Here is a 21070-nt window from a genome sequence, read left to right as displayed (position 1 = left end):
CTGAGTTAAAAATACATTGAATGGGCATGGTTCTTTTAAGTCCCACTTGAGGGGGGTGGGCAGGAAAGCAGGAGGTAGCTATTTATTTGGGAAGTGTTCCGATTTTTCCATCCTGAGGAAAGCTGTGTACCCTGACTTCCCACTGACTCTGCTTCTGGGAGTTAGAAGGCTAAGTATACATACCAAAAAGGTGGTGAAGGAAAATTTGAACTTTGGCATCATGCACATAAATATATATATATATATATATATACACACACATATATATTATATATATGTTTGTCAGCATGGTGTACTGAGAAGAACGTTTTTAGATTTAATGATTTTGCATTTAACCTTTTCTTAATTTGCGGTAAAAAGTCAGATTGATAATTATAAAGCTGTACCTTGGTACATTAAATTTTCTAAATGTTCTCTTGCCCTTTTGTAGTAAATTATTGCATAATTTGTAATTGTTCAAAGTCATAAGCGATTTCTAAAAGAACTTTCTCCAGCTGCTCTAATGACACAATTAATCTGGAGCCTTCTGATTGGGTAGTTTATTTCACTTTTATTCATTAGAAATTGACCTTTGTATGTGGGACAGGAAGGTCTTGATTGAATGTTCACCTCACTTAGAATTAGGGACCGTGGTATGCCTTTGTCACTCTGTATAGAGAAAGGAGATGGCTCTGGTGGGTGTGACTGAGCAGTTTCTTTTGGACTTTTTTTAGAGCTGAAGGTGAGTATAGGCTTGAGAATCTGTTTCAGATGGAATTTCTTGACGTTTCTTCAGCAAATGCCAGCATGGATATTTCTACTTTAGTTTCTCCAGTCCAAGCTTAGCTTCCTAGGCAATTCCTGTGTGAGAAAATACTAGTTTATGATGAGACTTAATTAAGCCTTTAGTACTAAATAGGAAATTCTTAGAATGCATTTTCTGACTGACCTGGTGCTTTGTCACATACGACTATTATATGTAATGTGGATGGTCTCTGAATATGAAAAATTATTTTAATTTGTCTTAGATTATTGCTACTCTTCTATTTTTTTTTCTAAGTGTGTTTTTCCAGGACCCATCAGCTCCAAGTCAGGTAGTTGTTTCAGTCTAGTTGTGGAGGGTGCAGCTCACAGTGGTCCATGTGGGGACTGAACTGGCAACCTTGTTGTTAAGGGCACCGCGCTCTAACCAACTGAGCTAACCGGTCGCCCTGCTGCTCTCAAGCGTCTTTCCCACTTATGAGCACATTTGATTTGCTGTAGTTAAATACTGTTATGATCAGAACGAAATCTTTAATGGTAGTTGTAGACTGTGACTTCCCTATTCATCTCTTTCAACAATTCTAAAAACATCAAAAAAAAATGAAGAGAAATAGGAATTTGAGGGTGTGACTAGAGGATTGAGCCGTGTGATACTCAGCTGTTTATTTGAAAGTTCACTTTTTTTCCTTTTCTCTCCCGTTTGTTTTCCTAGGTAGTAGACAGGTGATAATACGAGTTCTGGAATTGCTTGCAGAGGATGTGATACTTATTGGTGAGGCAATTTCGGCAGATATCTGGGATGACAACAGCCTTTTTGCTATAGATATGGTGAGAGTCCATGTTTTCCTTGGGATGTGGGTAACAGCATTATATTTCATTTTACTTTGGTTCTTTTAAGGTTGTATCATTGTCTCATTAGCCTTTAAAAGCTTTCTCTCCTTTAGACACAGTATGTCCCAAGCTCATTTTGTATGTAGTCTGGAACAGGCCATTTTTTCAGAGAGTCTGGTTACTTTCAGTGGGGGAATGCATATCAAGACTAAAGCGGGCCATTATAGCTGCTTTTAGTTACTGTTATATCATTCTTTCCTTCTCATAATAGAACTAGAAAATATGTATTTTTAAAGAGTTATGAGTTTAAATTGCTATTTCTCTGATCGTAAACTTGTAGTTTTTTGGTTGTACTTGTACTGTCGCTGATAGAAAGTCTTTGATTTTAGCAATATCAACATAATTGCTTATTAGCTTTACCCTCAGGATACATTAAGTAGTTTCAGAATAGCAATATTAATATTAGTATGGTCCATAACTAATAAAGTTCAAGATTTCCCTGCAGTTCTTTATGACTTAGAGTAAATCTCACTGAGAATATACAGTCAAAATACTGTCTTAAACTCACTTGGAAGAATTCTTTTCTATGTTACCAACACAACATGCAATATACAGTCAGGTTTGTTTCAGTTTATTTTCACTTTTGGGAATTGTTTTCTCTTCATAGAACTAACACAGAGATGTCTGTCTGCCATTCTGTTCTTTCCATTTTTACTTTAATTTCTGCAAATGTAAGCAAATAAGTGTGTAGACTCTTATTCCCTCTCCCACATCTTACATAAAAGGTGGTATGCCATGTACAGTTTTGCACCTTGTTTTTACAACCTAAAAATGCATCCTGTATGTGAGGAATAATAGGTATGAGATTATTCCGTGTCCATATGTGGAGATCTTTAAGTCTCCTTTATAGGCTGCAAGTGCTGCATTTTGTGTTTATTCACCCAGTCTCCTATTGATGGACATAATTACAGATATAAATTATCTGAAATGAAAAATGTGCATGTATCATTTCATATAAGTGTGTCTAGGGTAGACTTTTTTTTTTTTAATTTTTATTGGGGAATATTAGGGAACAGTGTGTTTTTCCAGGATCTATGAGCTCCAAGTCAAGTCATTGTTTTCAATCTAGTTGTGGAGGGAGCAGCTCACTGGCCCATGTGGGAATTGAACCGGCGACCTGGGTGTTATGAGCACTGTGCTTTAACCAACTGAGCCAACTGGCTGCCCCTAGGGTAGATTTTTAAAAGTGGGATTTCTGTATCAAAACATAAGTATTTTTAATTGTATATATTGTCATAGTCTTATGTATAGCTATACTATTTCAGTTACTCACCAGAAGTTTATTAGAATGTGCTTTCTTCTACGGAGTCAGCAGTAGGGTTTATAGTCAAACCTCACATTTTTGCCATTCTGATAAGTGAGATATGATATGTCAATGTAGTATTAATTTGCACTTCTCAATGAGTAAAGTTGAACACCTTTTTTGTAACTCTAAGGTCCATTTTCATTTCTGTTTTTCTACATTGTCCAAGCCTTTATCCATTTTTTTCTTGGGTCATTGATTGGTCATTTGTTCTCCTTTTTGATTTCTAAGAGCTCTTTATATATTAAGGACATTGACTTTCTGAAACAAGTTGCAAATTTTCCCCTGGTAGTTTTTTGGTTTGTTTGTGTTTTACTCTCTTAATGATACGTTTGGTTATGCAAAAGCTTTTATTTATTTATTTTTATGTAGCTGGATTTATCAGTTACTTTCTTTTTAAAAACTTGGTTCTGGATTTTGAATCATTGTTACAAAGATACTCTTTACACTTTGGGAAAAATGTGCTGTATCTTTCCATTTTTTGAAGTCTTGATTTTTTTGTCTGTCAGGTATATTTTCCTCATATAGCTTTTGCACATTTCTTATTGTTCATTCATATTTGTGTATATAAAGATATTTATTTGGGCATTTAATGGCTTTATTGATGTATAATTGACATATACTAAGTTGCATATGTTTTTTAAAGTTTGTAGATACGTTTTGACAATGGGTACACCCAGGATATAGATTAATTTGCATTTTTCTAGAATTTGATATGAATGAACTCATTGTTTGTATGCTTTTTTGTCTGGTTTTTTTTCCTTTCAGTATGATTACTTTGAGATATAGCCATGTTGCATTTATTAGTGGTTCATTTTATTGCTGGATGGCCTTGTTCTTTGCTATTGGTATTTCACTAGGGAAGATATTTTTGGAAAATATGGCATTGTATTTTTTTTTTTGAAGTGTTTTGATATGTAATATTTTGCATGAGTAATTAACACATGTACAAGAGCCTTACGGATATTATATTACAACATAATATTTAAGAAATCTGTGACCTATCAGAGTATGTCTCCATGGAATTGTAAATCAAATCATTTTTTACGTTTAAATACATCATAAATAATTTGTCATTTTGTATCTGTTATTTTGAAATTGCCATCTGATAGACTTTCTTTCACTGAAGAACTGCTGTTCTGTCTTTTAGTGTACATTGGTGACTTATCCGCCTTCCTCCCTCCCTTCCGTTGTCAGAGCAGTGGAAGCAAAATTTATTTAGTCATAAAAATATATCTTGACTCTCATGATTACCTAAATTTTTTCTCTTTATGTTGTTTTGACCTAGGTCTGTCTGTGTTTCATTAAACTTTGTTATAGGCTGCCTGAAATCCCTGTGAATAGAGATTAGAACATGAAAAATAAACAAAATACTGATGTTTACCTGATACCAGTACCCATGTGTGAAAGTTTTTTTTAAATTTTATTGGGGAATATTGGGGAACGGTATGTTTCTTCAGGGCCCATCAGCTCCAAGTCAAGTTGTTGTCCTTCAATCTAATTGTGGAGGGTGCAACTCAGCTCCAAGTCCAATCACCGTTTTCAATCTTTAGTTGCTCACCATCCCCTGCGGGAATTGAACTGGCAACCTTGTTGTTGAGAGCTCGCGCTCTAACCAACTGAGCCATCCGGCTGCCCCCAAACTTTTTTTTAATAACACAAATTTCTTGAGAAGAGACACAAATTAAATATTTTATAATAGGTATATTGTTTCAAGTTTTTCAATTTCTTTATCTATAAAATAGGGATGATATTTCTTAATCTTAGTTTCTCTTAGTCCTTAAGGTTATCACACTATTTTTTAGTACTTTTAGAAGATTTTTCACATATTGAAGGTTTTCAACAAGTGATTTTTTCCTGAGACGTGTGAAGACTGTTTTATCAGTTGCTTCTTAAATTAACTTAAATTTTCTTGGCCAGAACATTTATCTGTAAAAGTTAGTCATTCACTTTTAACTTTTGGCTGCTGATCTTTTATGATTCAATGAATTATTTTTACTTTAAAGGTTAAATCTGTGGTACAAGTGCCAATTGGTATGTTAGAAATGTTAAATAAAACAGTACTGCTTGAAATTATTTTTGATTTACTTTTACTTGTTTAAAAGAATAAATGCCTCCTAGAAAAAAATCTCATTATGTTGACTATGTATCAATAAAAAGAAACAATTAAATAGAATTTCTTACTATTGCCAAGTTTAAAAAGAAAGAAGCAGTATTTTTGGTGAGTCATTAAAGGGACAAAATAATAAGTGTGGTGTTACCAATTCAGAAATTAAATACCTGAGCATATAGAATCAAATCTCTAGATCTTTTAAAATACTGCTACTGTGTTTCCCCCAAAATAACACCTGGCTGGACCATCAGCTCTAATGCGTCTTTTGGAGCAAAAATTAATGTAAGACCCGTTCTTATTTTTACTATAATATAAAATTAATATAAGACCGGGTCTTATATATAATATAATATATAAGATAAGACCTTATATAATATAATATATAAGATAAGACCTTATATATATATATAATATAAGACCCGGTCTTATATTAATTTTTGCTCCAAAAGATGCATTAGAGCTGATTGTCCGGCGAGGTCTGATTTTCGGGGAAACGGTAATAACAATCACGTCTGAAACTCTTAACTCAGTTTGTGTAAGCATAGTCAAAGAAGTCCACCCCCCAACTAAATATTTTTTTATTGCACTCGACGTAAATAAAAGAAAAAATATTTTCACTGAAATTTTTATATTTTGTTAAAATATTTATTGGTAAACGTTTGTGAAAGTTAGGTTGACCTGAAGTATGTCACCGCTTCTTTGCTTCCCTATGAGATCAAGTCTGGTGTTTCCTTGTTCACATGGTGAGTTAGGTTCAAGGAGGAAGAATCTTCAACCGTGCACATAACCCCAGACTCCTGGGGCCATGTTCTATTCATTTTTTTGCCTTTTCTCTGTCACTCCTGTCATTAAAATGTCATGAAAAGCAGCCTTTTCGTCCTCTTTATGACTCGCTGCTTCTAAATTTCCATGTGACTTGCTGTGAGCTGGTAACTTAGATACCAGGCATATTGGAAGAATTGCTGGTTGGAGTTCAAGTGGGGCCCAGAGGGTTGTGAAAGCATCTAGAGGAAGGGCTTTGTATCCAGTAAGGGCTCAGTAAGGGTGATTGGACTAGATTGCGAGCTCTTAATTGGGTGAGTGGGATCTCTAACTAGCATACGCCTTCCCTCCTATTGCCACAGTCCAGAGTTCATTTAGTTCACCAGTGTTTGATTGCCTGTTATATGGTAGGCACTGGGGATACAAGGTGAATAAGCGGCAGTTTTCACTCTTGTGGGAGATACTTTTATTGTGACATGAGTAAAACAGACGGAAGCATAGAGGAAGGATAGTTAAACAGTCATAGTTTAAATGTAGCGCTTACTGTGTGATAGACATCAAGTGCTCTGTGTTTATGAGGTCATTTAATCATCATGACCCTGTAAGGCAGATGACCCATTTATAGATGAGGCAGTGGAGACACAGGTTCTTTTTCAAGGTCACTGCTATGTTTTTAATCATGTTTTATTGCCAAGGATGCTTGAAAACACTCCCAACGTGGGATCTCAGGGAGGGCTTTTTGTATGTCATGACTGAACTGAGTTTTATGTTATGATTATGACTTGGCTAAGCAAATAAAGGTAAGCTTTCTAATCTGGCAGATAGGAGGAGAACGAGAAGGGGGAGTGGGTAGTGCTGGCTGGTGGTGAAGCGTAGGGCTAGTGGGGGATGCAAACAACTGGAGCACAACATGTGCTAGAGCTAGAAATGATGAGAGAGGCGCTGGGCTTGACGAGGCTCTGCTTTCTCTCTTGCACATGGTGCTGAGCAGCTTGGCCATCCGCTGGCCTTCTGAAGGCAGGGTGAGCCTGTCCTTAGCAGGGGAGGGTCTGGTGAGGTTTGAGCTTGCTACAGCATGGGCTGCAGTGTGTGGGGCGGGGGTGCGGCGTGTGAGGCTGGAAACATATGGGGGAGAGCCTGTGCCAGTCGCTCTACAGAATCACAGTCTGTTTTGTAATGTGCAGATAGTGGAGAAATTATGTTTGTACTATAAATTCTGTTTTATTGGGAATATTTAGGTAATATGATATTTTAATTCTGTACCTTCTTTTGTAAAAGCTGTGAATATTCTCTGAAAACTGCCACCCTCATCAACTACTTCACAGGAGGTTAAACATTTTTCAGCCCAATGAATTAAAACTAGACCACTTATTATTTTTTGATGCTTTCTTTTATTAAAACATTGAAAAACAAACCCACTTTTATTTGGCTTGGAAATAGTGAAAATCACAAGACTGATTCACATAATACTAGTTCTTCCTTTTCATACTATTTTGAGAAACACTCAATTCATCATTAGAATCAGCAAGGTTATTTGAAACAATTTCATAAGTACACAGACTTTTAGTAAAAGCCCTGCAATACTGAGATCTTAAATCTATTCATTGCTTTAGATTGTGAATTGTCCAAGTTCATCTTGAATAACAGAGATATGTTGTTGTAGGTATATAAAAATATTATTTTAATGGAGAAATACTGTGGAAGGATTGCCTGTCAATATAACTGTCACCGTGTTTCTAAATTGTTTTCTCTAACCCAGTAGTTATTAAATATATAATGGCTATTAAATTTTTCTGTTTTAATTTTGTACAGGTTGCCCTACTTTTTTTTGGTTTACATTTTTATTTTTATTTCCTTGGGATCAGAGAATATAGCCTTAAATATATATTGAAGTTTTCTTTGCAGTTAGGTAAATGGTTAGTTTTTGTCAATGTCTTTGGAAACTTGAGGAGTTGTATTCTTTGAAATGTTCAAAGTTTATATCTGTTTTATTAATTAGGTTCTAAAAGACTGAGTTAAAACTGGTAAAATCCATCTTCATTTCAATAACAGGTCTTACTTAATGTTATGTGTTATTCAGTCTACAAAGACTCATTCATAATGGGTCTTTTCTCTTAATTATGCATTTCGTCAATAGAACATGACCCCCTTTATCCAATTTTTTTGCTCTGAATTATTAAATTATTATTCACATTTCATAGATATTTTGTTACTATTTCACTACACGTTTAATTTTTAACCTTTTATGCACAAAGATGATTTCCCGTTAATTTTGACCGTAGTTACCCTAATGGATGTGAAGTGGTGTCTCATTGTGTCTTTGATCCTTGTTGTAATTTTGATAGGGCTCCTGTAGGTTTATCCTTGAATAAAAAAATTTCTGGCATACACTCGCTTTGCATCCTTAGTTTACAGGTTAGATCCCATTTTTATTTCCATGTGTGTTCAATGGAAAGGTGAGAGTGAGAACTCCAGTGCTCTTTTTGTTCTAGTATCTCACTGGTGCTGTCCTTTTACCAGCTAGTTTATGGAGCATATCAGCATATCTGTGATACATTTTGGTCTATACTGTTATGACTTGCAAGTTAGTCTACAACACTTTCGCTTTTTCTTTATGTTTTATGCCTTTCAATTTAAAAATATAACTTCTATTTAAGTAATAAGCTATCTAGAAATTCATGATGAAACAACCTTAATACTTGACGAGAGAGAACTCATACAATTTGATATTTAATTGCTTTTTATTTATTTGACTTTCCCTGTTTCATCTCTTTAGTTATTTGGGGATCATTTTGAGGGCAGGGGTCATGTCTTGTATGTATTAGTATGGGTTTTTCCCATTATATCTGCCACTCACTGTGTTAAACATACAGTAAGCTTAATAAATATTTGATTGAGAGATTTACATGTAAATGTTTAAAATTGGAACAATTAAACACAGGAAACTAGGAGAAATGTATGGTTCATTAAGCTTTTGTATTTTGTTTATTTCTATTCATTATTAGAAGTCATATTAAATACTTAAAAATTGTTAGTTTTAAAAAAAATTTAGGTATGTTTATCATTCTTTTGTACTTTTAACATTATCTCAGCAGGTATTGGCTGTTCTTATAGAGAGAATAAATTTATATTTTGGTTTGTTTTTGTTATTTAACGATAATATTCAAAATTTGTTCTCCAGGACCTTTACCTACTGGCCTCTAAAATTGGTTGTTTTCCTGTTTGGTGTTTAAATGTTTGCAGAAAGAGAAACTGCTCATGGTGTTGGGGTCCCTTGGAGAAGCCATGTGCCACCACAAAAGCAGTGTGAGTTTGGAACACCCGGAGGCAGTGTTGGTTCACCACAGGATGGCCTTTGTCAGCATTTCTCTGTTGGCCGTTCGCCTGCTGCAGACGCTTCTCCCGGTGGAAAAGGTGAGGCAGGTGATGTTGCTTACTTGTAGTTTACTGAATGTTACAGTAAGTGCTCTGTTGTAAATTCCTTCTGATCATTTCAGTGTACAGAGATTACATTGGAAATGTGGAAGTTGATAAATGACTAACATTTTTAACACATCATTTGATAGGGAAAAACAATTCTGTAAAGTTTTTTTTTAGGAACTTTAAAAAATTGTAATGTAACATATATTTAGAAAGGAACACAGTTCAATGTATTTTTACTCAGTGAGTATATCTTTGTTTAAAAAGTGACACCCCCTAGAACGTGAAATAGACTATTACTGGCATTTCCAAGGCCCCTTCCCGTGCCTTACCTCTCCTTCCTCTCGCAGGGTGAATTCTTTCTTTCTAACTTCTGTCACCATAGATCATTTGTCTGTTTTTGAACATTATACAAATGGAACTATAAAGTTTGTACTCACACAAGACATATTTTTTTTTTTTTGAGATTCATCAATGTTATTGCTTGTAGCAGTTGTTTTTTTTATTGCAAAATATTGTTCCATTAGATGACTTTATCTTAAAGGTGATTTTAATAGGTGTAAATAATTCTTTAAAATTGTCTTCTCGACTGTATTTTTAAATGTAGATTATATCTCTGAATTTGAATGTTAGTAGTAAAAATATGTGAAATGACAAGTGTTTGGTAGTGATATGCACCTTACTGCAAGAAGAAAGGTGTGATTGCTTACATTACTGAACCAAAGAACTGTTTCCTGTGAGTTTTGTTGCCCTTTGTTGTAGCCATTTGCCCTTTTGTTTCCTAGGATTCTGCAGAGAGTATAGTCTAAACTCCATTTTTAAAAAAAATTTTATTGGGGAATATTGGGGAACAGTGTGTTGTTTCTCCAGGGTCCATCAGCTCCAAGTTGTTCTCCTTCAATCTGTTTGTGGAGGGCGCAGCTCAGCTCCAAGTCCAGGAGGCGTTTTCAATCTTTAGTTGCAGGGGGCGCAGCCCACCATCCCATGTGGGAATCGAACCTGCAACCTTGTTGTTGAGAGCTCCTGCTCTACCCAGCAGCCACCTGGCCACCCTAAACTTCACCTTTTAATAACAGTTACGTATGAAATATTATCAGGTCATCTGAGAAAACAAGGATAAAATATTAAGTTTTAAATACAGTATTTTGCTTTAGGGAAAATGACATTTATGTTAATTTTAATTTTTAACTTTTATTCATTGTTCATGTTTTTGAAGAATTTTTCTATTTTAAGGAGTGATATTTGTCAAGGCATAAGCATTTTAAATTACAGAGTTCTAGTCATATAAGACAGGAATTCCTCTTAAAATATAGGTACATAGTAATATGTAACTGAAACATAATAATATATAACTGAAAAATTAGTCGTGCTAATTAGTAGTGCTACAATAACTTGTTTTGTATTACAAATGATCCAATTATCTATAGGTTGAAGTATTGATGGAAAACTTATCTATTGTATCATGTAGCTTATTTATTGCTTTTTAAAAAAACTTTTTATTTATTTTAAGTGAGTTTTTCCAGGACCCATCAGCACCAAGTCAAGTAGTATTTTCAGTCTAGTTGTGGAGGGCGCAGCTCACAGTGGCCCATGTGGGGATCGAACGGGCAACCTTGTTTTGAGAGTACCAGGCTCTAACCAACTGAATTAACAGGCCGCCCCTATTACTTTTTTGATTTTAGATTTTTTTTCATCTATGTGCTTATTTGGACAGGAATCAGTTATATAGAAATGAATAATTTATTTTATTTTGACTTACTTTAGTGTTAGAAAAATGTAAAGTCAATTCTCCATACTTTTTTTTTAAGGTAGTTATTATTTATTTATTTTTGTTTTTGAAGGCAAATCAGTATCTGTAATCTTTGGTAGCTCTTTTAAATATATAATTCGGAAATTCATTAGAATAGAAGATAAGGTCATTGAAAAGATTGTAATTAAGGTATTGGTTTATAGTGATTATAATTGCTAAACTTGATTAACTTTAAAATGAGATCTAAACAAAAATACTATTCCATTGCTGTTAAATTTCTCCTTCAGTTTATATAAATACAGGGTTATGCTGCCCTCTGCCTGTTGCTAACCCACCAAAAATTGAAGTAGAATTTGGACTATGAAACTTTCTACCATGAAAGTCGTTTTTAAATATTTGAGTTGCCACTTATCAAATATGTAATTTGGATGGTGGAAAATGATAATATGAATCTATGTGCAGATTTCCTGAGTTTGAAAGTGACCTTGAAGGCCTGTTCTGTAATTGATAATTACTGACTTTAAATGATTTTGGAGAATACCCATATACAAGTGAAAATAGTGCATTGGTAATATAAATGTTCTGGTTGGATAAACCAAATTGGTAAAACAAATGAAGGGAACTTTATTTGGGGGAAGCATCTGAGAATTAAGGTGTAAAAATATGGGTCCTGTGCTGGAAGCAGGATCCCACGGCATCGTCCAGGAGTCTCTGTGACCCTTTCAGCTAGCCAGTCTGACTGAGGGTCAGGAGGTATTTATTCCAGAAGGCTGTGGCTTTTGCAGTGAGGTCTATAAAATCTATTAATTTGGTAAAGCTGACTGATTCAGAGCAGCACTTTTCAAAGTATAATGTGCAATCTGGTCACCTAGAGCTCTTGCGAATATACTTGCTTATTCTGATCCATTAGGTAGGTCTGGGCTAGGGCTTGAGAGTCTGCATTTCTAACAAGCCCTTAGAGAATGCCATGGGTACTGAGTGGCAAGATTTAGAGAAAACAACATCTATCTTTCTCCTCTCCAACACACATGAGATGATGCTGTTGACTCTTTTTTTAATCCAATAGTGGTGATCGATTTGCACTGAGATAGCTTCACTTTCAGTCCCAACCGAATATGACGAATGCTTGTAACGTGGGACAGCTGTCTTCAGTCTGTGGCATAAACTGGGCAGTCCATCGGGCCGTGCAAGGATTAGATGTAGGACCATAGCATGGCCCTGGGAGTTGCTGAGAGGACAGAGTGTCAAATGAGGTGTGCGGAGTGAAAATGGCAGAATTCCTCAGAGGTGGGTGAAGAGGAAAGAAAGGAAGTTAGTATTTATTGAGTGTGATATGCCAGACGCCCTGCTCAGTGCTTGTTGAATCCTCACATTAGCCGTTCTTATTTTTCTGACTGGACTCAGAGAAAGCTCTTTTAAAGCAGAACACAGTGCCTTGGAGTTAGATGCATGAAGATTTACTGTCTTAGCACAGTGCCCAACTCACTAAGTCTCCTTTGCTAATTCCTATTTGTTTTCCTAACCTCTTAAAGGGGTAGGACCCCAGGACTGACCATGGCCCTCATGAAACACCATCCCACTTATGGTTTTTAAATGCCATCTCTCTGCTGACACCCCAAATTTGTATGTCCAGGTCACACGTGTCATCGGATCCCCAAGCTCATATATATCCCCCATACTCTTTGACATCTCACTTGGAAACAGTTGCTGTCTCCCAATTAACCTGTCTCAAACCAAATTCTTTACTTCCTCATGGTGTGTTCTTCCTGGACTCTTCCCTGTCTCAGTAAACGGCACCTTCATTCCAGTGGATGGTTCATCGGGCAGAAACCTTCAAGTCATCCTTCATTCCTGTCTTTCACACACACTTAGATCCCCTGCAAAATTTATTTCTCCTTTAACATCTGTCCAGAATCTGAACTTCTCACCATGTCCACTCTTACTACCTGAGTTCAAGCCACCATCCTATGTTGCCTAGATTATTGTAGTAACTTCCTTAGTGGTCTCTCAGCTTCCACCCATCTGCTTTCTTCAGGCTGACCCTTATACTTGCTTGAAACCTTGCCATACTTTCTCTAGGACCAGTCCTTATGACCGGAAGCCTTACCTGATCTGACCATCACTGCCCCCGCCTCCGTCCCTCAGCACTAGCTCCTTGACCTTCTTGCTGCCTAATGTGCTCTGTCTCTGAGCCTTTGTACTTGCGCTTCCCTCTCATATGCCCATGGCCCTGACTCCTCCAGGTCTCTACTCAATGCCGCCTTATCAGAGGGCCTGCCCCGTCCCACTCCCCATCACGTCTCTGTTGCTCTCCATCTCTCCCGTCCTGTGTGAGAATGTTCTCAGCACCCCTAACCACACCTGACATCTTATGAAGTGTAGTGGTTTACTCTGTCTTCTCCCCTGGAATGTCAGCTTCGTGAGGGCAGAAGTTCTGCTTTGCTTCCTCTGGTGTTTCTTGGGATCTGGAATGGTACCTGGCATACAGTAGGGACCCAATAAATGTTTGACTGCCGGGTGAGCGGATAATAGGTGATCAGGTAATTCAGTTTCTCTCTTTTTTCCCCAGTAGGAGAGTTCTTCACAGAATAATGAAATTTCTCTTGCCTTTCTGATAGCTGCTGTCTTAATAGTCTTTATATGTGTGTGTGTATGTATGTATATATCCATATATGTGTATGTATGTATGTATATATATATATATATATATACATATATATATTTAGCAACCTAAAAATTTGATTCCTATAGTTTGTGATATGTCATTTGGCAGCTTTATTTGAATTAAAAGCTGATTCAGCTCTTAATTTTAGACTTGCAGGCAGTTAATGATTATCTGTGAAATAGGTTATCTATGAATTAAGTCATGCCCAAACTTACTTTAATAAAGATAACGTTTCAGACATAATAGTGAGCTCTGCCAAGTGATTTTCTCTGAATGTTGAATGTTTAATCCTTTTCATTGTCTTAATTGATACATAGAATCCTCTCATGAAGCTAGAGTTATTAAAAAAGAAAAAAACAAACCAAACAGTCTTCCAGTTTAAATCAATTGATTTAAGGTTATAAAAGATATAAAATTTCATTTGGGCCTGTTGATTTTATCTAATTAAGGGTCAGTCTTCTCTGATGTTCTAAAGCTGTCTTAAATATTATGTTCAATTTCCCCTTTCCCCTCTAAAATACAAACAAAACCAAATAAAAAAATCAGTTTCTGTTCAAATCAGTCTTCAGTTATACTTGAGTATTATTCCATTCAATGTGTAGTTACTAAGCCCTGGGTCCCATGTTCAAGCTGTGTGAGGAGCTGGTCTTGTCCTCAGGAGTTTATTGTATTTTTTTGGCGATTTGTGTGCATATGTACCAAATACTTGGAGAAAAAGGCCTGTAACTTAAGTTCAGCGGCAGAGGTATGAACAGGATGCACGGCCTTGGGGGAGAGAGTTCTGGGTGTTGGTGTGGGGAAGAATGAAGTGTCCTGTATCCCAGGCTTTGGGAAAGAGTTGAAATTTGCAGTTGAGATATTCTGGGCAGAGAAAAATCGCAGTGAACAAAAGCGCAGTGAACAGATAGATGATGTGTTGGGGAAGAGAATTTTCTTTGGAAAAGCATAGACTTTGTGATAGAGAATTACTAATAAAGTTGAACTACGTTAAGATTATAGTCTACCATGTTTATTTAAAACTGTTTTTCTAAAAGAAATTTAACAAATTTTTTTTGTTTTTTAATTTATCAAGGCAAGCCACTTGATACCAGAGCCTCTGTCAGCAGCGTTGTTTCTTGTTTCTTTGGACATGCCTATTTCTTTGGAGTATCCAAATATTCATGACGCTGTTGTGGCCTATTTGGAACAGCTGAATTCTGAAAACTACAGTATTTATAAACGAACTGCCGAGGCCGTTTATTCAATTGAATGTACTTGTAACTTCCTGTCTGATGTTGGGAAGGAGGTAAAACGTTTCGTTAATGTTTCTTTTACGTTTCTTTGATAAAATATTTAGAAAATTTAACCTATACTCTTCAAATTGATGGACAGACAGCTGTGGAATTGTTAGGGATGGGATACCTTATTACAGAGTGGGTTAATTATCAGATTAAAGACTAGGATTTGTATAACAGCAAAATGAAGACTGCAGATTAGTGAGCAGTATATATTTGTGAGGCCAGGGATATTAAAAACAGTAGTAATTATTAGTGTCGTAATATTTTACAGTGAGTCCTCTTCTTTGAAGTGGCTTACTGTGTATGAATAGAGTGACAATTGATATAAACAGAATTATAAGGGCCATTGCTTACTTATAGACACATCTTTTGTTTAACATTTTATAGGCCCTTATTTACTCACACACAAAGCCTGATTTTTAAAATTAAAGTTATGATTTTTAAAATTAAAATTAAAGATTGTAAGATAGTAGGGTGACTTTAGGTGCAATATTATAGCAATAATTATGCATAATTCTTTATTCCTTTTAGAGATACTGTTAGGATATTATTTAGTATGTTATCACTGAAAGGCTTAATGAGTCCTAAACATTGACTACAATAGTTGTTTACTGTCTGAAAATACCAAAATGGGCCCTGAAAATCTTGAAAAATTGGGGACAAAATGATTACTCCTCTTGTCCTCTACATGGACCTCTATTTCTAATCTGAACCTCTATCTGAACCTCCTATTTCTAATTTTCCTTTATTTACTCACTTTTTTCTTTTTGCCACATCTTGATGCCACTGATTTCTTGTTTCCTTCATGATAGAATTTTGAATTGTCTTTAAGTTGAATTCTTTCTGTGTCATTCTGCATTGTCAATTAACCATACATATATGATTGTCCTTTTGTCCTTAGAAAAGGTCAGGATGTTAGAAGGGGGAAATGGATCATACAAACCTGAGCCCTGTCTTGAGATATAGTTACTGGGGAGATGGGGCTACACGTAAGTAGTCAAAGGATCAGTCCACTTGGTTGTAACTTGAAGCTTCTTAGAGGTAAATAATAGCACATTTTCCTTCCTGGGCTGACATTTTTAGTTTGCTTGTTGAAAAAGTGGATTTAAGCAATTGTGAACAATGTCAGGGTCTCTGAATGATCTAATTTCTTGAAGCTGCTTAGTTAGCTGTAGAGAATTTTGTTGTACATGAACTTGACATTTACCGTTTTATTCTTTTTTAGGGAGAGAAGAATCTCTTAGAATTAGTGGAGCTGGCAGACCAAGCCTTGCGTAGCTTTTCCTATCATCAGCATTTCCCCCTAATAAAGGAAATCATCTGCATTTGTTCAAAGATGTAATATTTTTTTTCTTAATATGATTATGTGCTTTCAATCCACAGTTGGGAATTGCATATGTGAAGGGCCAACTTAAGTTACAGGCAGAGTTTTGACTGAGTGGGTTGTGAGTAACTTAACCCCTGAATTGTTCAAGGATCAGCAGTGTTATTATAGCGTGTGTGTGTGTGTGTGTGAATTGAGGAGCAATGAAATTCAAACTGGTCTTAAATTTTATTATGATTATATTTTAATTTAAATTTATATGTGTCTGACCTTCCAGCTGTACATGTACAAATGCACTAGGACAGTTAACTGTTTTATTCAAGAGTAAACTTTAAAAATGTCATGCCTCTAATCAAAATGAATTATCCTTGGATTTTTATACTTTTGTTTTGGTATGCATTCAAGCCAAGTATTCAAGAACATTTGATTATTTACTTATTTTTTAATTGATAAACCCTCTGCCCCTGGCAATTACATTCTACTCTCTGCTTCTATGGATTTGACTGTTTTAGATCCACATATAAGTGAGATCATGCATCGTTTATTTTTCTGTGTCTGGCCTATTTTACTTGGCACCATGTCCTCTGGTTTCATTCATGTCACAAATAAAAGGATTTCCTTTATTTTTCATTTTTTTATTTTTTGAGGCTGAATAATATTCCATTGTGTGTACACACCATATTTTCTTAATCACCCATGGATGGACACATGGGTTGTTTCCATATCTTGGCTATTGTGAATAGTGCTGCAGTGAACATGGGGGTGCAAGTATCCCTTCAATATCCTGATTTCATTTCCTTTCGATGTGTACCCAGTAGTGGGATTGCTAGATCACATCATTCTATTTTTAATTTTTTGAGGAACCTTCATGTGTTTTCCATAATGGCTATACCAGTTTACATTCCAGTTTACATTCCAAAAATATTTTTTTTTTGTACTTTTGAGAGAATAGTCTCTGCCTTGAAACAAGTGTGTGCTTGGGTAAATAGTAATATTGGGTGAGTTACATAATATCACAGTCGGAGAACCTGGAATAGGAAGAAATTCCTTCTATTATGCTTTTCAACGTCTTTTGTGTAGTCACTTCTTTGCCTTAGAGGTCTTGGATGTTTTATGTTTTCACCAGCTCGAAATCTGCACAGGCTAGTCCATTACTACAAGGAGAAAGTCAGAAGGTGTTTCTACGTATGTTGTCTCACCCATTGCTACAAGTGAAAGTTGAAACTTACAACTGCTGTCTGGAAATTGTTAAGGTGAGTTTTTTTTTTTAAACTAACAGTGAATTCTCTTCTTATAACTCCAAAATTAAATTACTTGACCTTTTGGATGAGATATAAGAACTGTTACCATAAAAACAGGTGGTAATTATTAGTCAACTCTGAGAAACTTCTATTAAATTCCCTTAGTAAGTCTAGCAATTGAGTTGCTTTATTAGAAGTTTTATTAAGAATTACATTTATGTTGTGTTATTTAATGATGGAAAAATTGTAAGTAAAAGTTGACTTCTACCAGGTATTCAAAAGTGATCTCTATGCTCAGGAAAAGTTTTAGATTATTATGTATTAAATTTTATAATTTCAGGTTTGTTTTCTTAGTAATATTTTTCTTTTTCTTTTGAAACATATTTTCTGTGTTTTTAAATAATAAAATATTTCATTGTAGAATAGTACATCGAATATTAACTGTTTCAATATTGAAAAGAACATTGTACATGGGACAATATTGAAAATTATATATGTTCCTATGTACTCTTGAAATTGTCCTCTTGTATTTAATACTCTTTTAAGTACTAGCTATATATAACAAATGTTTACATTTTGCCATTTTTACTTCTGATTCTTTTTTGTTCGGAGAAATAAAAAATATTACAGTTATAACTGAATCTTCTTTCTCTTCCCTCTTCCTTCTTCTACCAAGATAACCACCCTTATAAAGTTGGTGTTTACCCTTTCCATCCATTGTTTTATAGATTTTTTACTATGTATGCATGTCTTTATAAATAATATATATTATTGTTTTGTCTTTTAAAAAAAGGGATTTTTTTTCATACTGTATATACGTTTTTGCTGCCTATTCCTTTCATTTAATAGGATTTGATATTTACCTAGGTCATTTATCTTAATTGCCCTTTAGTTTGAATATACTTCCTTTATTGATAAATATTTAGGTTCAATCTACATTTTACTGAAATAAATTTTTCAGTATTTTCAATGACAGTCTGTGACTAATGGTACATGTGTTTGAAAATGTTTTGATTTTCCTTTACTCTTGGATGATAGTAGAGCTGGTTATAGAATTATAGATTGGCTGCTATTTTCCCTTAGCACTTGGTTGGTACAGCTTTGTCCTGTTCAGCTTCTATCATTGTTGAGAAGTCTGCTATCAGTTAAATTATGATTTCTTACATATTTTTTCCTAGTTGCTTTTAAGATCTTTTACTTGTCTCTGGTCTTCTGCAGTTTTATTGAGATGTTTCTTTGTATAAATTTTTGTTTTTAATTTACCTTGTTTAGTACTCTTTAATCTGAAGACTCACGGCTGCCCTCATTTTTGGATAATTCTCAGTCATGATTATTTCTCTTAACCTTGCTGTTCTCTCCCAGTGGAACTCTCGTTAGATCTATGTCAGACCTTTTTATTTTACTCTTTGTGTCTTTTAATCCCTCTTTTATATTTTCCAGATCTTTTTTTGTTTTGTTTGGATGGGATTCCTCAGTGCTGTCATTCAGTGCACTATTTATTTCCTCAGCTATGTTTAATATGCTTTTTAAAAATTGTGGTAAAATATACATAACATTCAATTTACCATCTTAACCATTTTTAAGTGTACAGTTAAGCGGCATTAAGTACATTCACACTGTTGTGCAACCATCAACATTATTCATCTCCAGAACTTTTCAATTTTCCGAAATTGAAACTGTACCCATTAAACAATAGTTCCTTATTCCCCCTTTCCCCAGGTACTGACAACCACCATTCTACTTTTTATCTGAATTTGATTATTATAGGTATCTCATCTAAGTAGAATCATATAATTCTGTCTTTTTGTGTCTGGTTTATTTTACTTAACATAATATCTTCAAGGTTCATCCATGTTATAGCATAGATTAGAATTGCATTTCATTTTAAGGCTGAATAATATTCTGTTGTATTGGGTTGGTGCAAAAGTAATTGTGGTTCAGAAGGTTAAAAATAATTGCAAAAACCCCAATTACTTTTGCACCACCCTAATACGTATATACCACATTTTGTTTATCCATCCATCTGTTGGTGGACATATGGGTTATTTCCATCTTTTGGGTATTGTGAACAGTGCTTCTGTGAACATGGGTGCACAAATATCTGTTTGAGTTCCTGCTCTAATTCTTTTGAGTATATAGTTTATGTTATTTATTTCTTTTATGTCTAATATTATGAAAAACTTTAAGATAGTTGATTGTCTCAGCAGTTTGATTATTTAACTTATCAAAACTCTGCTTGTTGGCAGAAAGTAACATCATGCATATCTCATATAGACTCAAAAACTGTTAGGCAAGAGAATCTTTTCCTCCTCTTGAGGTAAAAGAAAAGTTTCAGTGAAGTCAGAAGTAAAATTGGAATTGAATTATAAACAGAAGATAGGAATTCTTTCAAAAAAATCAGTGACACTGATTTTTAAAAACTTTTTGTTTTATTTTATAGGAATGTTTAGGTGTCCATACTGTTGCTAAACCTGTGTCTTCACTTTGTAATGGAATTCATTTTCTACTCCACCCAAAAGTTCTGTATGAAATCTCTGCATTCGGCATTCAAGAGCCCAAAAATGAGGTATGGCTTGTTTAAAGTAAGTACCAAAAACTGCACATTTCTTTAGATACTCAGCTAAATCAAGGTAATATCCTAATATAATTAGATAATATGATGAGAAATGGAAAAGAAACTTGTCTTTGATGCATGGGTTTAGTTGAGGTGTTTTTTTTTTGTTTTTTTTTTAAGAAAAAGAAATGTTAAAGAAAATGTGAGAATCAAAATACAGGGCATACTTGTTCTCAAAGAATTCAGATAAAACTGTTTACTTATGTTTTTCACCTAAGATGTTGAGAACTATATGGTAATTATAATAATCAGTTTATGTCAATGACTGACATTTTTATTCAGTAAAGAATATACCTTAAAGGTAAAAAAAGGAAATCACGAAGTGGGGAGAGACTGGTTGAGAGCAGGATGTAAGCTGGTGCTACGGCAACATGAACATTTGAAGGAACAGATGTTAATTATGGCAGCTTTCCAGATTTTGTATGGTGTTCCAGGTACGTAAGGTGACTCGGTGGGACCCTTCATTCCATTGATTATTCTGTGTTGTTGCGCAGGTGAATGCTGCCGCCAAGGCCATCCTGCTGTATCTGCTGCAGGGACGGTTGGTGATGACGGCTGTGACCTGGAACAAGTTCATTGAGGCTCTCTGTCCCGTCATTCCTGTGCTACAGGTACTCTCTGCCGTTCCTTGGCTATAACGCCATTTATTCTTGGTGAGTGTGATGGGTGTAAGTGCAGCAAACAGCGGAGCTGTCCTGTTGGGGAGAAGCTGTGAAAGCACCCTGGAAAAGTGAACAGGAAGTGGACGTCTGTCATGTTTCTGGCAGGAGCTTAGACCAGGATAGCATATGTGTGTGCACCTGTATATCAGCCACGTGCACTGCTAGCTTTGCCTGAAAGCCTTCATACAAGGCTGAGTTCTACTTCTCCCAGTCACTGCTAAGTCACACCCAGTCATCTGGGCGTGAGGGTAAGGACTGCGCTCAGGCATTTAGCAGTGACTGGGAGAAGTAGAATTCAGCCTTGTAT

The 21070-nt window shown here is 35.3% G+C and overlaps 1 protein-coding gene across 1 annotated transcript in view; it reads left to right on the top strand.

Moving 5' to 3' along the window:
- The window catches only part of RTTN (rotatin), a 126160-nt gene that overhangs the window by 14252 nt on the left and 90838 nt on the right, over positions 1–21070 (top strand). The window contains exons 10-16 of the mRNA XM_033087793.1: positions 1454–1569; positions 9054–9224; positions 14718–14930; positions 16148–16260; positions 17373–17499; positions 19928–20053; positions 20596–20712. Coding sequence (XP_032943684.1) covers positions 1454–1569; positions 9054–9224; positions 14718–14930; positions 16148–16260; positions 17373–17499; positions 19928–20053; positions 20596–20712 — 983 coding nt within the window. The remainder of the gene's footprint in view (positions 1–1453; positions 1570–9053; positions 9225–14717; positions 14931–16147; positions 16261–17372; positions 17500–19927; positions 20054–20595; positions 20713–21070) is intronic.

The sequence above is a fragment of the Rhinolophus ferrumequinum genome, chromosome 19 (genome assembly GCF_004115265.2).
Source record: "Rhinolophus ferrumequinum isolate MPI-CBG mRhiFer1 chromosome 19, mRhiFer1_v1.p, whole genome shotgun sequence".
Classification (NCBI taxonomy): domain Eukaryota; kingdom Metazoa; phylum Chordata; class Mammalia; order Chiroptera; family Rhinolophidae; genus Rhinolophus; species Rhinolophus ferrumequinum.
Note: the sequence above shows the minus strand (reverse complement) of the source record. Positions and strands in the feature narration are given on the sequence as shown.